Source organism: Triturus cristatus, chromosome 10 (assembly GCF_964204655.1).
Source record: "Triturus cristatus chromosome 10, aTriCri1.1, whole genome shotgun sequence".
Classification (NCBI taxonomy): domain Eukaryota; kingdom Metazoa; phylum Chordata; class Amphibia; order Caudata; family Salamandridae; genus Triturus; species Triturus cristatus.
Window position 1 is genome coordinate 1120773556 of NC_140593.1, and position 19752 is coordinate 1120793307.

Sequence of the window (19752 nt, forward strand, 5' to 3'; positions counted from 1 at the left end):
AGCCCCCTGGCACCCGATGCGCTTGCTCCACCGGGAAAAAATTGGAGAGTCCCTTTGGCTTGAGATAGGTAGTGATCAACTCCTCCACGAATAGGTCCGCTGAGGGCCACTCCGCTCACTCAGGTACCCCAATTATACGAACATTGTTGCATCTGGAGCGGCCCTCATAGTCATCAAGCTGGGCTTCTAGTTTCGTAGCGTGAGTTTGTGGCTCCTCCATCTTCCTCTGCAACGCCGATGTGTCTTCCACCGGAGAGGTCGCCTTGATTTCAACGTCCTTCAATCGTGAGTTCATTGAGCACATGTCCTCTCTGATAAGGGACACCTCAGTGGACACCATCTCAATACGCGACTCCAGCGACGTGCGGACTGTGGTGATGGCCTCAAGGATGTCCTGTAGAGTTGGTTCTTTCTGCTTTCCACCTGTCTCGGATTTGTCGGTCACAGTCGGTCCCCCTATCGGGCTCATGCTGGGGCTCCCTTCCCAGGCATACTTTGTCAACTTGGCCTGGAGGGCTGCCTTTGAGCTACGGCCCCCTGCCATGATGTGCGCGGATCCCACCAACGGGCTGGCTTGCGGCTGGTGACAGATATTACATGCAATAGTCGACGGAGTAATCGCCAAAGTCTGCCAGTCAGCCCTGTGCAGACCGATCGTAGGAGGAATGCAGGCCCCCGATTTCCTATGTCTGGGATCCCCTCTAACACCGGAGTGTGGGCAGGTGCGTATCACGTCTATACCGAAAGCACGCTCCGGCTCTGCACAGGGGGTCAAGGTGGGAGGGGATAGAGGCCCCCACCGCAGTCATGTAGTTGGGGGGCGACAGTATTCTCTTGTGTCACAGTTACTTGCTGATGGCAGAGTGAGACGGCAACATGGTAACTCACAGATGGCTGCAGCAGCGTCCTCCAGGCCAGTGAGTCTTTAAACTGGTATGCAGCAGGACAAGGACCAGTCCCAAAGCCGCTCCCAACCACCAGTCTCCTCAACCATGCGGCCGTGTAGCAGAGCCAGTGGCACTGCAGCGCTATGATTCTGGCCACGCGCCTCCTTTGGTGTATGAAGGCGCCAAGTAATCTCCTCACCCGGTCCTTGCGGGGTCTCTTCCACCCCCAGGCACTGCAAGCATTGGGTGTGTGCCTCAGGAGGCCAGCGCTGCTGCCGATGCCCGTGACAGTGCGCCGTGCCTTCCTGTCTCTCAGGTCTTCACTCCACACTCTGCCCCTTTAATGAAGTAGCGGCGGGGAGCGGAGGATGGCAATCGCGGCCCGGGTCTGTCCTTTAAAGCCTTCAAAGAGCCGTCTCTCTGGGCGTTTCACTACTACGCTTACGGAGGCAGCTGCCCCGGTGATCGCGCGCCGCCGAGGTGCCTCTTGGCCAAAAGACCTCGCGGCTGCGCCTCCGTCTCAATCCGGTTCAATGAAGGAAAGCTCGCCGATCAGGTTCCCCACCTCCATTTCGGCCGCGGGCGGTCTCAAACTGTGCCGCAGCCCTTCCGGTGTGCAGTCAGCGTTTTAAAGCCTCAATCCAGGCAGTGTGATACGGATGTTTCAGCGGATTCGGTACTCGGTCGGCGGAGCCGAGAGATCAGGCGGCCATTTTGACGCTCGGCTTGGCCACGCCCCGTTAATGAACAATTTTCATTATAACAAAACGTGTTATGTTACTCCACAGCTTGATGGTGTCATTGAAGCCTGGATATGCATAATGGGTGTTTAGCAAGTCTAGGTGGATGACCGTGTCAAATCCTGCTAAGATTCCTAGGAGAATGAAGAGGCAGGTTTTAGTGGTGTAGTGTATCATTAACCTGCTGGATGGTCGCTGTCTTTCTGCTGAAGTAGGGCATTGAGTTTGACTAGCACTCATGTAGATATGACTGTTTTGATAGTTTTGTTGATGGTTTTCCCCAGCAAAGGCAAGTAATTGAATGACAATAGTTGGCAAGGTTGTCTGGCTCAAGTTTGGTCTTTTTCATCAGCTGCTCTGTCTTCTCTTGATGGAGGCCAAAATGTACCTTGAATGTGGAATACATTGATGATGATGAGCAGTAGTTTTGACAGCTTCACCGGTTATGGTATGATATAATGTTCATAGGACATGCCATTAGAGGGGCATGGAATCTTAAGAGGCCTTCTATGATAAGGCTGTTGAAGCATATCCACTTGGGTGTGGTGTTCAGTTGCATAGTAGGACGTCTGGCTGCTGTTTTGGCATTATCAGTCTAATTCCTGATCTTAGCATTTTTTTTAAATAAGTTGATGATTACATTGCACTTCTATGGAGGATTGGTGTGAGGTTGATGCCCTGCTTAAAGATGTTGGAAAGAGTGTACGTCTGCAAGCTGTTGATGGTGTCTTCTTTGTATGACCGCATTAAATGGTGTTAGGCAGCCTTTTGAAGCATTACCTTTTGGGTGTCTTGCGTCGGTGTATGGCGGAATGGTTGCTGGTGGTTTGGCATCATCGTAATTCTTGATCTTGTCAATTTTTTCAACAAAGAATTTGATCCCATTGCATTTCTTCGTGGAGTTCTCAGTGAAGGTTCAGGTGTGAAAATAATTCACTGCTTAACAATGTTGGGAACTGCTGTACACCTACAGATTGCTGAGTTTATATCTGTTCAATAGGGTGCTTTGCTTTCTGCGAGTTTGAGCAAAGTGTGTTCAGGATTACAAGGAATTCTTGGAGTTTTGAGCGATGTCACTTCTCGTTCTTTCATGGTATGCTTCCTTTTTAACACATTAGGAAGTTCCATTGTTTTGAAGCCCTGGAATTTGATAAATGGATCTTCATTAGTACGTGGTTGTCTAAATTGGTGCAATGCTTAGGGTTGTGAGCATTAAGATGGACATTAACATCTGTGTTGGGTTCTGAGTTGGTTGTGAGGTTGCTCAATCTTGCTGTAGAGCACCTTTGAAAAATCTGAATAGCTTCTTAATGGGCTTTGGTTGGTCGCAGTGGACTGGGTTGGCATTTTGGCAGGGAATGGCACTAAAGTCAGATAAGTAGGTGGCATGATGGACAGCGTGGAATAGTGTGTTGAGAGGCAAGATGTTGCCTTTGATGTGAGTGTGCAGTAGTATTTGTTGCTTTATAGCTGCACAGCCAGTAGTTAGACGAGTGTCTGTTTAATAGTTTTGGTCGTAGACTGAAGTTGCAGAAGAATGATGTTGTTGGAGTAGTTATATGTCATGGGTAGAAGGTTTGAGATTTTTTAAGTGAATATGGGTGTAGTTTGACAGTATAAGCTTCTAACAGTGGGAAGTAATGAATTGATAAACTTGAGTGAAGATGGTGCCGTGCAGGGTAATTGTATTGTAGGATTTACATAGTGTTTCTAACCCCCGTCAAAGCACTAAAGTGTCTTCGGAATCAGCGAGTAAGTTTCTTCCCCATTAGGTATTAGTTGTGCATGGTCGGTAGAGGTTAGGTTCGGTAAAGCCTCTTTGAGAAGCTTTGGATGTCATGCGTGAGGTTAGGAGGTGTCTTCCACTTGTATCATGACAAGCTTCTAGATGTTTTAAGGCATGAGGGGAGGCAAAATGGTGCTAGACATTTAGAGTTGAGCTTACAGATACAAACAATTTTCCTCTTGACAGAACGGTGATGAGGAGGATTATATGTTTTTGGGAAAAGAAAGGTCTTTATTATTTATCATTTGAGGTGATTGTCGAGTGTCACTTTTTCCAGGAGAGATCTCGGCCATCTGTGAAGAGATTGAACTGTTGCTTACGCAAGTTTATATAAATTAAAAGGTGGTCTGTAGCAAAGTAAATCAAGATTGGAGTGTCCGTCCTTGGCTGTTAGTGTGAAGTTTGAAAGTAACTAGTATCTGGTTGTGGCTTTGAAGAGGAGTTGTGCAATGCCGAGAGCTCTGAATCAAATACTTCTTGCAACTGGCTCCTTGTAGAAGAGAGTAATGTAGTGATACATATGTAGGGGTAGCTGTCTAGTGGTTGTGTTCTGAATTCACTAGTGCGAAATGGGAATGGGAGGCACCTGGATACAGACTCTTGTTAAATCAAGACACCAAAAGAACACGGTGGTCTGCACCGTAGGAATGAACTCCAAGTTTGGAAAGATGCAGTGTGCACTTCACATAGTATAAAATGCTCCTTAGTAACTTCATTTTCCTGAAGTTATTTGGGATAAGAAATGTGTTGTTGGACATCCAGAGAGAGAGGCATATATATGTTTGTATGTCAAAAATAGGTTAGCAACTAAAAAAACTGTATTGAATCCCTTTGTTTACTGAAGCTATTAAGATCATAATAGGGGTATGTTCTAACCACTGGCACACACTGCTACCCATAGGTATTACTTGAACAACTGAAAATAATTGTTCACAAATATGACATAGTTCAATAGAAGCGGGCCAAATTGTTACATGCCACAAAGTAGCACTTCTTTATTGACAAAAATTCAATCACAGTGTTTTCATATGGACATTGGGAGTAAAAGAACAGCCAACATGCGCTTCATCTTGAACGAGAACTTTTCCAAGGCAATCATAGACAGCAGTAAACCGCTGAAGTAATGTAAAGGGTGAACATCTTTTGAACGCAGTACATCTGAGGATGACTGTGGTTGATGGTTCTGCAGTTGTATACAGGTTATCAATGTATGGGTAGGTACAGCTGAAGATAAATGAACAAGGAAGATATTGTGAGATCTATTGTCGAGATATGAAGAGATCCACTCCAGGACGGTACCTTGAATTCCGATGTCACTAAGTCTCAGTAGCATTGTGGGGTGATGTACCGTGTCAAAGGCGGAAGTGAGGTCTGATAGAAGGAGCGCATTAACTCCCTTTGTTTTAATAGCGGTCTTGAGATCATTATAGGTGGCAAACATGGCAGATTCACTAATTCTGACGGAGAGAAACCCTGGTCCTGGTTGGTGGTAAAAAGAAAGGTTTTTTTTCTTAGAGGAAGCGATGTTACTCTATGATCACAACGGGTGATTGATTTATTTATTTATATAGCACTTGTACACCTTCTTTGTGGCTTCATGACACTTAGTTGTAAGACCAAATTAGTAAAATTTGTGACAAAAAGACCTGGTTCAGGAATCACCTACATACAACTACAGCCTCCTAGCAGAACAAATAGTTCTTTAGGGGTTTCCTCAAAACTATATAATCCTGAGTGGACAGTAAAAAAATTTATAAACTGAGACAAAGTAGCCAAAGAGTCCAACCTACACGTAAAGTACATCTAATTCTTAATGTTTAGAGCAGAACCTCACATCAATATGACTTTCATATTTATGGAGTGAACATTGAGTCATAATGAAGCAGGCGTTATAGTCCGTAATAAGGAAGGCTCAATTTTTTTAAACGGTTCTAGGTAAAATTCACAGTATCTTAAGCAGTGTTCATTGTTTTATGGGAAGCCAATGTAGAGACCTCTAGGCTTCCAACACACCATGACATTTCTTAAGCTTGGGCACCACCCAACCTGTTAAATTTTGGATGCAATGAAGACGACAAAACCTAAGGTGGAAAACACAAAGAATGGCTGTCGATTTGAGCAAAAAGTGCAAGATGCTACCACTGTGACAGAGTATTTTCTGATTAGAATGGATAGTACCTTTTTCAAAAGTAAGAGTTGGACTCGTAATATGGCGAATGGGATATCCGTCATGTTTGTGACAGAGTAACCTGGTCTGCTAAACTCAAAATCAGGCCCTAAGTTTTAACGCTTTATAGGATTATCCTAATCCAGACCATCACCTAAGGACTTAACCCTGGATGCCAGCACCCAGGACGCACATGCCTATGACAAAACTGAGCCATCCCACAAAGATCTATTTTATCCAATCAAGAGTAACGCAGGCTTGTTCAAGTTTAGCTTTACAAATGTATAGCTTATCCACCAGCTAATGGTGAAGAGATAGTGACTAAGGTTTGTTATGTTATGTTATCTGGAATTTGTAGAGCGGGCAGCAACTCCAAAGAGTGTCACGGCGCTAAGAAAAGACCACCATAACTACTGACAAACAAAAGCCCCCAATCACAGTACAGGAAAATCCTATAGCTGGAAAAGCCACGTCTTCAGATTCCGCCTAAAAGTCAGAAGGTCCGGAATCTGTCGCAGCCAGGGAGGGAGGTTATTCCAGAGTCGGGATGCTACTACCTGGAAAGATCTTCCTCCTACCCGTGAGAGCCTGACCCTTGGAGTCACGATCAGGCACTGGGTAGAAGATCTTAAAGAGCGCTGAGGCATGTAAGGCTGAAATCTTTCCCTTAGATATGGGGCCCGATCCCATGGAAAGCCTTGAAAACCAGGACTAAAGCTTTGAAATAAATTATTTTTTGCACTGGAAGCCAGTGAAGTGAGAACAAGAGATGAGAGGTATGTGTTCTGGGCCTAGTTAAGAAGATAGCCCCGGCTGCCATATTCTGAATGATCTGTAGACGACCCAGTAGATACTCAGGAAGTCCCAGATACAAAGAATTGACGTAATCCAGTCTCAATATCACTAAGACCTGGACCAATGTTTTACGGTGAGAGACTGGTAAAACTGGGAGGACGTTTTTCAGCATTTTCAATGTCCCAAAACATGTACCTGCCACTGATTGGACTTGCACCTTCATAGAGAGTGCAGAATCCAATTTCACCCCCAGATTTTTCACAGTAGTGACCTCAGACAGTGGGGGGGGGACATATTCTGTGGCCACCAAGAGTGCCAGGCTTCATGTGGGTGGGAGCCAAAAAAAATGATCTCTGATTTATCAGAGTTACATTTTAATTGATTACAGTTAAACCACGAAAAGATCTCAAAGAGGCAGTTCTTTATACAGGTCCCATCAAAATCAGAGCCCTTCTTGCATGTGAACAACAATTGAGTGTCGTCCGCGTATGACACTATTATAGCGCCATGCTTCTCGGCAAGAAGCGCAAGAGGGGCCATCTAAAAATTAAACAGTGTGGGACTGAGAATCGATCCCTGTGGGACCTCCACATTCAAGGATGGGATTTCTGCCGAAAAAGGTGGTGCCCAGACTGTTTGGGAGTAGTTACTGAGAAAGGATGTCAACCATTTCAATCCAGAGCCTCCAAACCCGCCCTCCTCAAGTTTTTGCAAAAGTCGCTTGTGAGGGACGGTATCGAAGGCCGCGGAAAGGTCGAGTAGCACCAGAACCGCGCTCCCATCTCTATCTAACGTGGCTTTAATCGTCTCAGCAACCTCCAGCAAGGCAGTTTCAGTGCTGAAGTTGGGTCTGAAGCCCGATTGACTGGGGTGAAGGAGATTATTGGCCTCTACAAAGTTTGTGATGACTTCATTCACATATTTCTCCAGTACTTTGGAGAAAAAGGGCAGGAGGGAGATAGGCCTATAATTACTGATCACTTCAGGGTCTGCCGTAGGTTTTTTTTAAAAGAGGGAGGATTTTAGCGCTTTTCCAAATTTGAGGCATAAGGCCCTCCCGCAATATGGTATTTAAAATTGTATTGACAACCGGATTAATCACTTCCGCTAAGGACGACAATACTTTAGCCGGGCAAGGGTCTGAGGGTGAACCAGACTTGAGGTTTTTCATAAAAGAAAGAGGCTGATTGAACTGATATTCGGAAATTGCAGAAGACGAGCATCCCTGCTGTGGCCAACTACCTCCACCTCTGAGGGTTTAGCCTTAAAAGAATCCTGAATACCTAGAACTTTTTCGTGGAAGAAGCTGGCCACCCGCTTGGTCCAGTCGCTAGTGGGGATGAACGGGGGGCTAATATATGAAGGAGATGAGAAACATTTTAAAATAGTGTAAAGTTCACGACTTTTGTTAGCTGCCTGTTCTATTTTGGTGGCAAGGAATGATTTTTTCTCCTCTCGAACTTTCTTATAATGTTCTTTTAAAGCTTGATTATAAATGGCTTTATCTGAGGGACTATAATGCCTTCGTCATACTCGTTCCAGATGTTTACACGCACTTTTACTAGTTTTCGGAGTAGGCGTAAACCAGGGAGCTGAGACTCTGGTAAATTAAGCTTCTTTCATAGTAGAGGGGGCAAGTTCCTGCGCCTGCTGATTTAACCAATCCTCTAGGGAGAGTACCTCTTGCTCGGGCTGGCCACTGAGGTGGATAGTGCATTGGCGCAGAGCGCTCTGTATTGCCTCCAGTGAAATCAGGTGGAAAGGTCTAAAACTACTACGGGAAAGAGATTTTCCCATAGGGCACGATTTATCCAGTTCCTTCCTTATATTGAAATGTATTAAATAATAGTCCGACCACGTTAAGACAAGGGGAGCCTCAGTTTCAATCTTCATGGAGGAAAAGACCTGGTCTAAAGTGTGCCCTTTATCGTGCGTGGGTGAATTAAGATACGGGATTAGGTTAAAAATTTCCAAGTATTCATGCAATTTTATAGTATATGGATCTCGAACATTATCAATGTGGATATTAAAATCGCCCAGAACCAGGCATTGGCTATAATTGGCAGCAAGAAAAGCAGACACCTGGCCAATAGACTCTAGGAAATTCCCTGCCGGGCCTGGAGGGCGGTAAATCAGGGCCCCCGCGATTGACTGATGTGCCGAAACAGTCAAAAGGAAACCCAAACTCTCTGCACCTTCCAGATCTGGCAGTGATAGGGGAATACAGCTAAGAGAGCTCTTCAAAATTATGGCTAAGCCGCCTCCCCTGCCCGTAGAGTGGTCTTTCCTTAAAATCAGATACCCAGGTGGAATAGATTTGGCGATGGTAGGATTGGAGGCTTCAGTGAGCCATGTTTCTGTCAAAAAAAAACACATCAGGGTTGAGGTCAACTAGAACGTCATATAGTTGAAGCTCGTGTTTCCTTACAGAGCATGTATTTAATAGAAAAGCTTTTAAATGTTTGCCAATATATTCCTGCGAAGACCTATGTGTGCAGTGGCCCCAGATTAGATGAAACTACCCAGCTGCAATCTTTGCAGCCGGGATGGGTCTTACTTCCAGGGACATAATAATGAGGGCGACACGGCGTACACCTGCCAATGTCAAGAAGGCGCTGAGAGCTATACCTGATCATAGGTCGTGTTCTGATAGCAGTCCAGCAGCATGTCCGGCCCCGGCCTCCTCCGGGATGCTGACGGGCGCAGACTGGCTCGCCTTTTGCGCGCCCGTGGCACGCGTCCACTGCGTGCTCGCGCAGCATCCCATTTAAATAAGGCCAGCGTGAGGGCAACAAAAAACAACTAGACCGCACCGTCTAGCAAAGATGGCGGTGGCGGTCGGAACTGTGCAAAAGTCTGGGTTCGATTGCCCCTCCCGCTCCAGTGTACAAATAGATTTCCCACACAGATGAATCACAGGTAAATCACACAAGAGTTAAAAGATTAAGAAATTCTTCAATTTTAAAAGCAGGTCAGAGCACTAAGAAAGCAATTGAGATTTGCAGCTGATCTAGCAGTCTGTCACTCCTGCTGAATTGTAATCGCTGTGTTGCCTGTGTGAGGGAAGCACCAGAGCACATAAATGTTGGAAAGAATCGTGGACCGATATAACCCATGTGGGACACTATAGAACCCATCAAGAGCTCTATGAGCGGAAAGGTGGCAGAGAAAGTGGTTTATGGTGAGCTTTAAAAAAAGATGCAAACCATAGAAAGGAATACAACAGTGGTTAGCCTTTCAGTCAAAACTGACTGATCTGTTTCGGCACACATAGAAGAGAAATCCAAAGGGATCAATTCTGAGAAATACAGAGGGTTTAACCCCACTGTGTCCCGGATCATTCTAGCTTTGTCAGTCACTGCAGCAAGACCATGCTCTAGGTCCATGACAGAGTAGAATCCATTCTGGTAATGATCCACAACACTGGAGTTTTCCAAGCAATAAGTGAGTAGATCAGTTTCAAATTCCTCAGCACTTTTTCTTCCTGCTTGCAAGTGGGTGAGAGCATGCTAATTATTCAGATACCTAGAGCCAAACTTTCTTTCTTAACATTGAGCATAGCTTTCAGGGCAAGTGGTGTGTTTATATTTCATTTAATTATAATGTTTGAAAGGAAATATATGGCTTGTTCTACTCGTGCCAAAATCCCCTCTTAGCAGTTTTGTTGAACATTTGGTGATGTTGAGCTGTTTTAACCATTATTCCACTGCGAATGAGTGGGACCCCTTTCTTAATATTTACTCACAATAGTAGCAAAATCTGTTGAAGCTTTAAAAGATTGTACAGTACATTTCCCCTATTAATTCACACTCCCTCAGCACACACAAAGCACTGCCTTGATTCTAGCTGCTCCCTTGAGATACGTATACGTTTGAAACATTTACTAATGGTATGTGACAAGTTCTAGCTGCTTTAGAACAAGGTCCTTAATTATGCAAATAAACTGATCTGGATGAGATATGGGAGAGACGTGTATGGACAGTGTATTTTAACATTTTTAAATGCAGCCATTGTTTGTTGCCAATTGGTTTTGTGTTGTTTATGCGCTTTAAATTGATGTTAGAAGCCGCCATGGAAGAGAGACTATCTTGGAATAGAGATTATCTTGGAAGAGAGACTGTCTGAAAAGTTTTAGCAGCAGTTCTCTCCTTTAAAGTTCATGGGTCCCCACGTTTTATCAGTCTATTCTATAAACCTTTCCAGAATTAACCATGTCATACTTTGGTGCAAATGTGTCATACAATATTAAAAAGAAAACATTCCCACAAAGAGTTTAATATATCTACTCTAATAGTGAACCCTAAATAGGGTAAAGATGCGTGTAAATTGCAAAGATCAACACTTTTTAAATAAGGTTTTGTCATACAGGCTTCCATGTAGTAGAGAGTTTGATCCCAAATATCAAACAAGGCTCATACTAAAAATCTATAGTAGAAATCATGGATGGTTAGTGTTTGATAGTGTAGATATCATGAAATAATATGATTCATAAAATGTTACTGACTTCTGAGGCAGAAACACATTTGGCAATAGGCATTGAGTTTCCTTGTCAGAATGGGTGATCTTGTTTGCTTTTACCTTAGAACTGTTAGCAGCAGCATTCAGATCTAGCAGTCAGGTTAAAAAGAAGTATGTAATATACAGACAATACAAATAACTGTAGATAGAGCATGTGCATACGGTAAAGAATACAAAGCATAAAGTGTGTGTTTCTAGAATGATTCAGAGACTACCCCTGGCCTCCTTTCTTAATAGATATTTCATGGCTAGGTCACATAAGTGAATCTCTGAGGTCTAGTTTGCTAGAATATCTCTTGGAGACTGCCTGCCTGGAAATGTATCTTAATATTCCACACTTATCTTGTGGATGCCATAGCTGACAGCGTGTACATGGTCGCAAACCATTGCTGGTTAGAAATGATCCATGATTGTTCAAGCAGCATCATATGTGGGATGTTTGGGAATACTGAATACATGCAAATACTTGGACTCAGTTTAAACAAATAAAATATAAAAATACAAAAATTGGTGTTTGAGCTGTGTCTGTATTTGCAGCTGTGGTTGCTCAAAAGCAGCCCTGCTTTCCAACACTTCTCTGGCATTCCTAGACTTGCAAGACTTTAGTCTGATAAAAAAAAAAATCAGATCAAGAAATTACATTTTCTAGACACACATGCAAAGTAGGAATGTCTGACAACCATTAACTAAGGTTGTGGGTATTCTCCAGGAATTTTCCTTCCAAGAAAATAGCCAGAGATTTACTATTATCATAGGTACGATAACTCTCTGTTCAGGGTGTGGTGGGAGGGGAAAGAAACACCCCCAGAGTAGGTGGAGCTACAGGGGAAGGCGTTTGTCACAAAAAGTCAGCAAGTTCACTTTGTGTAGTCCAAGAAAGCTATACAAATCATAGTCCTAGTCTTGAGTGCAATCTCACACCAGTGGCTACCAATAAAAGCTACCCACACACCTACAGAGTGGTTTGCTTGGTGCAAACCATTTTAAATTCTGGCTTTCCCCCCTCTTTGGAGCAAGAATTAAAATCTTTAGTGGGACTGTTATCTCTTTTAACATCTCCCCTAGTTGGGTCCTCTGACATTTAAACAAAATTTATGTAGCAGGAGTCAATATTTCTCTGCTGCTGCACTCTTGAAATCTGGAACCATCATCCCACATACTCTATGAACTAATCCCTTCTTTCCATTTACCCAACATTTCCAGTAATCCAAACTATAACATTTTGTGTCAACTACTCAGGAGTGTCTATCTTTACACAGGAGTTTCCACCATGCTTTTACCTGCTTGTTTACTCGATCCATTTATGTAGTCTTACCTCCAAGGTTAACTCTCCAACTACTGATATTTGTAAATATTGCATCTTACACCAATACGTGATAAATGATTTATTGATTTTATTTTCGATATATGTTGTATTTTAGTAAAATTGTGTGCCTTCTATATTTTCTTTTGTAACACCATATTTTATGGTTTTGTTTGTTTGTGAAGTGATCTGTAATACCCTAAAACAATAAAAGCATGTTCTGAATTTGTATAAACACATTTTGACTAAGGTCTCTTTTTCAAAATGCAAAAAAAGGCAGGTTACTTAGAGATAATTATAAATACGAAAGAAGCAGAGCAGTTGAGACCTTTTCCAGGTAAGAGAGATACTACCCAATCAGTTGATGCCTGTTGGTGTCTTGAGTCCATAGAGTCCTGTTTCGTAAATGGACCATTCATGAGTCAATTAGTTTAGCTGAAGTCAGACAGAGTCCTAGATTGTACCATGGAAATGGATGGAGGACCAGCCCCATGTTTTTCATTGGTTGTTCTTTTGTTTTTTCAAAAACTAACACCAAGACTTTTATTAACGCAGGTTTGCAAATGAGTATACTTTTTGCATTTTTGGAGTTTCACACTTCCAGATGTTATGCTGCACTAGAAGCAAAATGGTTACTGTTTATTTATAGCAAAAAAGTTATGTTGCTCATGAGATATCTAGCTGGTGCTTGAGTGTTTGTGTTCCATGTTGAGAAGGTAAAATCTTAGTCACATCAAACATGTACCTAACCATGTAAACTGTATAGTAGGCTAACAACCATCTTCAAACTCTCCTTGTACAGCTGAAAAATACTTTGTTCACATAAGACTGGTAAGGGCCTTCTGTTCAATAGTGTACCTCAAATCATGGCACAAGTCCCTATCTTGAAACCTATGTCAGAACAATGCAAACATATGACAAAATGTTCACATTAGTGTTACATTAACAATTCACACATTTTTATTTCTTTACAGATATTGCTGAAGTAGTATGGTAACATACCATATCAGTGAAGGCTGGTTTACAAAGTTCTTGTTCATATATGGTTCACATTAGGCCTGGGCGAAGCACTACGCTACGCTCGCGTAGTTTGCGAAGTTCGCGCTACTTCGCGCTACGCGAACTGCACGTAGCACAGTGCGAACACGCGTAGCGTAGTGTTGCGTAGTGCTGCGGTCATTTTTTGCTTGCTCGCGGTCCTCAACGTCAAGTTGGCGACCGCGAGCAAGCAAAATGACATCCTGGCGAGACTTTTTCCTTGTTCGCGATCGCGAGCATGGAAAATAAACCTCCCGGCGAGATTCCCAACGCGAGAAGGTCAGGTTTCTCATTGCGAGGGGTCGCGTATGCTCGCGACCGCTCGCGATGAGAAACTACCAGTTCGCGTTGAGAAAGCTGCAGCTCGAGTAAAAATCTACTCGAGCAGCAGAAAACTACAGCTCGCACTGTGCAAGATGCCATTTTCAATGATTGCACAGTGCCGGTTGCTTGTCCGCACTGTGCAATCATTGAAAACAACATCTTGCACAGCGCGAACATGTTACTTCGCAGTTCGCGAAGTGCTACGCGTAGCTCGCGTAGTGCGAACTTCACTTTGCGTAGCTTCGCGAAGTGCTACTTCGCGAACTACGCCCACCCTTAGTTCACATATGTGCATGCAGGTACTAAGGCTCTGTCTCAGTCTGTATTTCTTGATAAAGCCAGGGCTACTTGATAAGCACAATGTGAGCTCACCATCAGTCCAGCCTTTTTAATATGCATGATAAACAATGTTTTAAAGGGACATTTACTGGTATGGAGTTACCATGCAGCAAACAAAGACACAGATTGCAGATCTTCTGCACAGTAAGCCAAATCTCCTGGAAAAATCAAAAACTTTTATTTGGCACAAAGCTTAGACAGAAGTGAACACCAATCAACAGTGCAAGTGTCTAAAGGTACATCTTTGTGATTTTGTTGGGCATTAGCTTAATTCTCTGAGTAATTGACAAATTACAAAACTGCCAAGGTCAATGTGGAACAGCCTACTGATGCTAATCATCTTTTAACCATTTGTTCTATATTACCCACCCCACATGCACACAATGAACAAAGATGAGTTGAAATTAGCATGGCTGCTGAACCACTCTTTGTTTTCTTTGCATTAAAGTCGGATGGTGCTAGAGCCCTCTTGGGGCTGGGTGGTCGTATATCCTTCCTATCTAAGGTATTGATCAAAGTCTTACTATCATCAGACAGTAGTTGCTGCTGCTTAGTATGGTCGGGCAACTCAATTTCTACAGAATCTAAGGAGACTCCTTGAGTAGTAGCATCCCCCAGCACCTTGTCAAGATTGGTTCTGCTTTAGATATCTTTTGTGGCATTATGTACCTCTTTTCCTACCCATCTTGAGACCAAACCCAATTCAGCTCTAGTGTGTCTATGAATTTTTCAATGTATGGATATAAAGACAGAGGTAATTCGGAAAGTATCAGAGGATCTTATATCATGTAGGTTTAAACAGTTTTTTTGTGGGTTCTGTCTGCTGAGAGTTAAAGTTTATTTAAAAAATAGGAATTCTATAATCCAAAAGAGAATACAAATAAAGTCCTTCATGTACAGAATAAAAGTTTTATTTGAATTTTTTTTAATTACTAATATCCCTTTGATGTTTCTAATTTCTTTTTAAAGTGGATGGAGGTGCACAGTCAACCCACCCACTTCCTCTAAATAGGTTCACTGAATGTAACCTGGTTTAGTCTGTAATGACGTTCACAAATATTTAAGCTTTAAAAGTAAATACAGGGAAGAAATGTCCTGTGAGTGTTTTTATGGGTTGACAATGTGATTTGTATAGGCACAAAATTGAATCAAGGGCGTTTTTGTTCTTTCATTAGTTTACTCTACTAATCTTTTTCTGCTTTGAGTAGGCGAACTATAGATGTCAGGGTGGATCCAGCCATTATTTCCCCAATAAACGCACTCCACTGTCATGTTGGTGTATTATAAAGCCAACATTTGGCAGTGTAAATTAAGAAACCTTTAAACAGTGCTTAGCTTTTCCTAGTTCCATCTATGAATTAAAAAAAGTTACCACCCATACAAGAGAAATATAAAAAGTCAGATTCCATGATTTAAAAAATAAATTATAAAACGTATGACACTGTATGCTAACTACATTCAATAATGTTAAACCACAGCTAAAACCCCAGTACAAGGCAGTGTTGGTTCTGAAAGCTCAATGTTTACAGCCTCTTACATTTTTCAAATACCAGGTATAAAATATCATGGGATCTCTTATTTCACGACGCATGATGGATTAAGTTTAGTTTGCTTGCAGAGCAGATTACATTTTTGATAGTCATTTTAGTATTTACAACTATAATGACTAAGTTGGGGAAATTACCAATAATAGTATTTATACTGGAGTGTATGCCTTTCTGGAACATGGTATACTTGCTATTAGATGCGTCAAAAGAAGGCATCTAGTCCTTGACTTCAACTTAATTTTATCTACAAGCATATGACAATTCGGTACCAAAGATGCTCATTTAGCATTAGCTCATGCCCCCAGGTATTATCACATGATGAATTCCCTTTCAACTCTCTCATATATTTCTAGCATAAACATAACTCACACTAGCATTTTTTCCTGAGACTAGACTGTAAAACATGGGTGTATTGTCCAAGACCCATCATGACCTGGGGCTTACCCTTGTGTGTAAATAATCACAATGTAGAGGTCATGAGGCAAAGAGCAAAAGATAATGAAATAGGAGAGTTGAACGTGAAGAAGAAAAGAATAACAAAAAATAGAAGATGGAGGCTGGAAAATGAAATATTGGTTGGAAAAAATAAACAAGGGGATGAACTGCTTTGTATGCTCTATGTAAGAGGTTGCATCACATTATCTCTTGCAAACAAAAGTCTGCTCGCTTGATTAGGATTAAAACAGATTAAACTGATGCCAATATTAACAGACGCTTACTCCAGATGGCAAGTAACCCATATTGAGGAGCAGAAAGTTGGATGGAGGTGCAGTTTCAAGCAACAGAGTTCAAAGGGATGAGAAGTCAGTGAACTCCTAAGCAGAATTTACCATTCAGTTTATTAGGGGAAAGGTGCAAGGAATGCCCTGTTAAGCACATGCCCCTGAGACTATCCCTTCATTCATGGGTAAGACACCACCAATGGAGGATGAATTTAACTACTGATATAGCATTTCAAAAGCATTGAAGACAGTTAATTTCTGAGATTCAACAGTGCAATCTCAGATTGGTGTCATGGTAAGGCTGAGGTCCCCTGTTATCAATTCCCTACAGTATGATTGGGGAAGGTAGACCTGAAGCAAAAAGAAGGCTGAGAAAGGTAAGTAAAATCATCAGCTCCGTATCAAGCAATTCTACAACATATTGGCCCATTATTATTCCTTGACATACTCATGCAGTTGTACACATATTCATCATTACAGAAGGCAAGGACAATCACAGGGCAGGAAGCCCAATAGACCACTCAATAAAAATGAATCACATCCCACCAAGTGTGGCAGTACTTGTTATGGACACATTTCTAATTGTTTGGTGCAATAGTGGCATCTCTTTGGTTGTTCTAAGATAGGATAAGGATGTTGTCGAGCAGCATTCAATGAATTCTAAATCGATGCAGAGAAATAAGAAGTGAACTGGCATGCTGTATACTGTTAGGCAAATATCGTTGGAATTACAAAGACAAACGTCTCTTTCTGCAGGTTTTTCTGTGTCCTGCAGTGGGAAACAGTTCCAATTGTTTTTTCCCGAAAGAAAGTCCATAAGTGCAGTAGGTCATTCCCGTTACAGTCTCTGAGTTTTCTAAATCAAGAGCGCCAGTAGAGAGCTGATGAGCAGAACATGCAGGAGTTGGAGACAGCCAAAAATTGATCCTGTAAAACCAGAGCACAGAGTACAGAGATAAGAATTTATCAACTACTGGTACTGTTTAAAGGCATTCCCAATCCTTGCAAGGACCAGCATGCAATCTTATAGTTACCCCACATGATTTGGAATCACTAGTTTCTGTTTTCCTCCTGGCACAGTATAATTACAGCACATGATTTGGAATCACTAGTTTCTGTTTTCCTCCCGGCTTAGTATAATTACAGCACATGATTTGGAATCACTAGTTTCTGTTTTCCTCCCGGCATAGTATAATTACAGCACATGATTTGGAATCACTAGTTTCTGTTTTCCTCCTGTCACAGTATAATTACAGCACATGATTTGGAATCACTAGTTTTTTCTGCTTTCCTCCTGGCACAGTATAATTACAGCACATGATTTGGAATCACTAGTTTCTGTTTTCCTCCTGGCACAGTATAATTTCAGCACATGATTTGGACTCATTAGTTTCTGTTCTCCTCCTGGCACAGAGTCTAATCTCATTCCTTATTATTATCAACATGTTCCTCCATCACTCTTTCAACGACTCGGTGATAATGCAGTACCACCATACCTTGGTCTTTGAGGCCTGTTAGATTATTGAATTCACATGAGGGCTTCTACATTCAATAGCTTAAGTGAAACTATAAGGTAATGAGAATCTATCTGTAGATTCTTAGTTCACCTCAGGTTGAGGAGCAGAGTGCTGTTAAAATAAAGGCTTCAGTGGTTTTGATGTCACCATTGTGCAGCACATTGCCTCATTCAATATTTTAAATTTATCTCAAAAATACATATGCAGTGAACGCACTAGAATTAGATCTCACATAAACATACATAGTCACTCACAGATTTGCAAACACAGATGACTATGCACACGGAGACAGATATTCAAGACTTCATAAAGTCATGAAACTGTGATCAGTGATATCATGTAACGGTCTTGTAGTTTCCGTGATATCCATTAATCCTTTAGTCATTCGTGGATTAAGACATCTGAAATCCCAGATGGCCATTGCAATCAACTTTAAGGCCGGCAAACAAGACCACTACAATACAGTGATGCCAGAGGTTGCTGAGGAAATTGCTCCAATAAAACTAAAAGGACAGAATAATAATTATCATGGTTTTCTAGAAACTATATAAAGAGCAGAAGATTCTAAAAGTGATAGAATGTTTTTGGTGTCAGAAGTCAATCCTAAAATTCTTTCAGAGAAGCACAAAGACTACAAAAACCCATCTTCAAGACTAAAATGACTTTCTTCAGTACGGTGACCAACCGATCAACAATTGCGCCAAGAAGCTTTTGAAGATTGCAAAAACGTTTACTAACTCTCCTCCATTTCCAGAGACTATTAATAATAAAAAGAATTGTGAGAGATTCACATGTTTCTTAGATACCAAAAGTGAAAATACAGAGAATGTGCTAGCTACCACAAATAAGCACATATTGAGATAGAAATGTTATGTACTTCAAACCTGTAGAGATTTGGTCTTGGGCTGGTTAACATAATCACACAGATATTAGATATTCCATTCCTCTATTCCTGCCAAGATTGTGAAAGATCTCAGATCTTACATTATCTCTTACTGGACCAATATCAGTCAACATCTCCCAGCTACAAGGTATAGTAGTTCTAAACGGCTTGAAAATTGGTCAGATAACTCCATTACTCAAAAATCAGATGATGACAGTGAAGGTCTAAATAACTTCTGCCCAGTTTCTAACGTCCTTTTCCTAGAAAAATCCTGTAAGCTATGCCGCAAAGCAGGTAAAATACTTCATTAAAGAAAATATTTTGGCGATTTCCAATAAGACTTTTGATCAAGTTGCAGCATAGAGTTTGCAATGCCACAAATAGGGGCTGGCATGCTACGTATCCTAGCCCGGATGTATGATGGTACAACGCGTACCATCACAACGCGGTATGTTACATCGCGGTTTTGACAACGCAAGTCGTTACATCGACTTGCGTTGGAGGGCGCTGAATTTAGGAATAGTGTGAATTACTATTCCAACTCCAGTCTACGTACAGTAGGGAAGGTGTTGGAATAGTAATTCACACTATTCCTTAGTCTAGAGCGCCCTCCAGTGCAAGTCGGTGTAACGACTTTCGTTGTAAAAACCACGATGTAACCATACCGCGTTGTAATGGTTGCGTGGTAAAGGATGTTTCCCCCTAGCCCGGATGAATCCTACATACTCTTCCTTCAATACTTGTCAACAATGTTTGACAGTGTTGACAAATGCTCCCTGCTGCATATCCTGTAATTTGCCACTTCATCAAAGAGTTCCTCAAGGCTCCATACTTCCTTCAATGTACAAGGAGCTCCTCAGTTCCCTTCTGAGACAGTCGAACACATCCTTTCGTCCCTACTTTGCTGAAACCTAGCTACACTAGACAGTCTCCTCTCTGGAAGATATTCAGGACTCTAGGGGACCTGGAGTCTTGGATGCCCCTACATCACCTCAAAATGAAGCAGAAGAAAACCAAACTCCTTCTACCATGTCCTCTGCAATGCTCGATTCTGGTGCAGTCATAGCCAGGTGCAACAGACCTGCTAAACTGCAAGCCTGTTTGTAAAAATGCCACTGTGACCAGTTCCCATTTCCATTTTTTTTATGTCTGTGCCCAAGAGAGGAACCAGTTGCTCTTTGGATTT

The 19752-nt window shown here is 42.1% G+C and overlaps 1 protein-coding gene across 2 annotated transcripts in view; it reads right to left on the bottom strand.

Annotated features, from left to right (window-relative positions):
* Positions 1-14053: 14053 nt before the first annotated feature.
* MSLN (mesothelin) overlaps positions 14054-19752 on the bottom strand; it is a 177082-nt gene continuing 171383 nt past the window's right edge. For both annotated transcript variants that reach the window (XM_085629354.1, XM_085629353.1), the window contains exon 33: positions 14054-17093. In XM_085629354.1, coding sequence (XP_085485480.1) covers positions 17023-17093 — 71 coding nt within the window. In that variant the 3' untranslated portion in view covers positions 14054-17022. The remainder of the gene's footprint in view (positions 17094-19752) is intronic.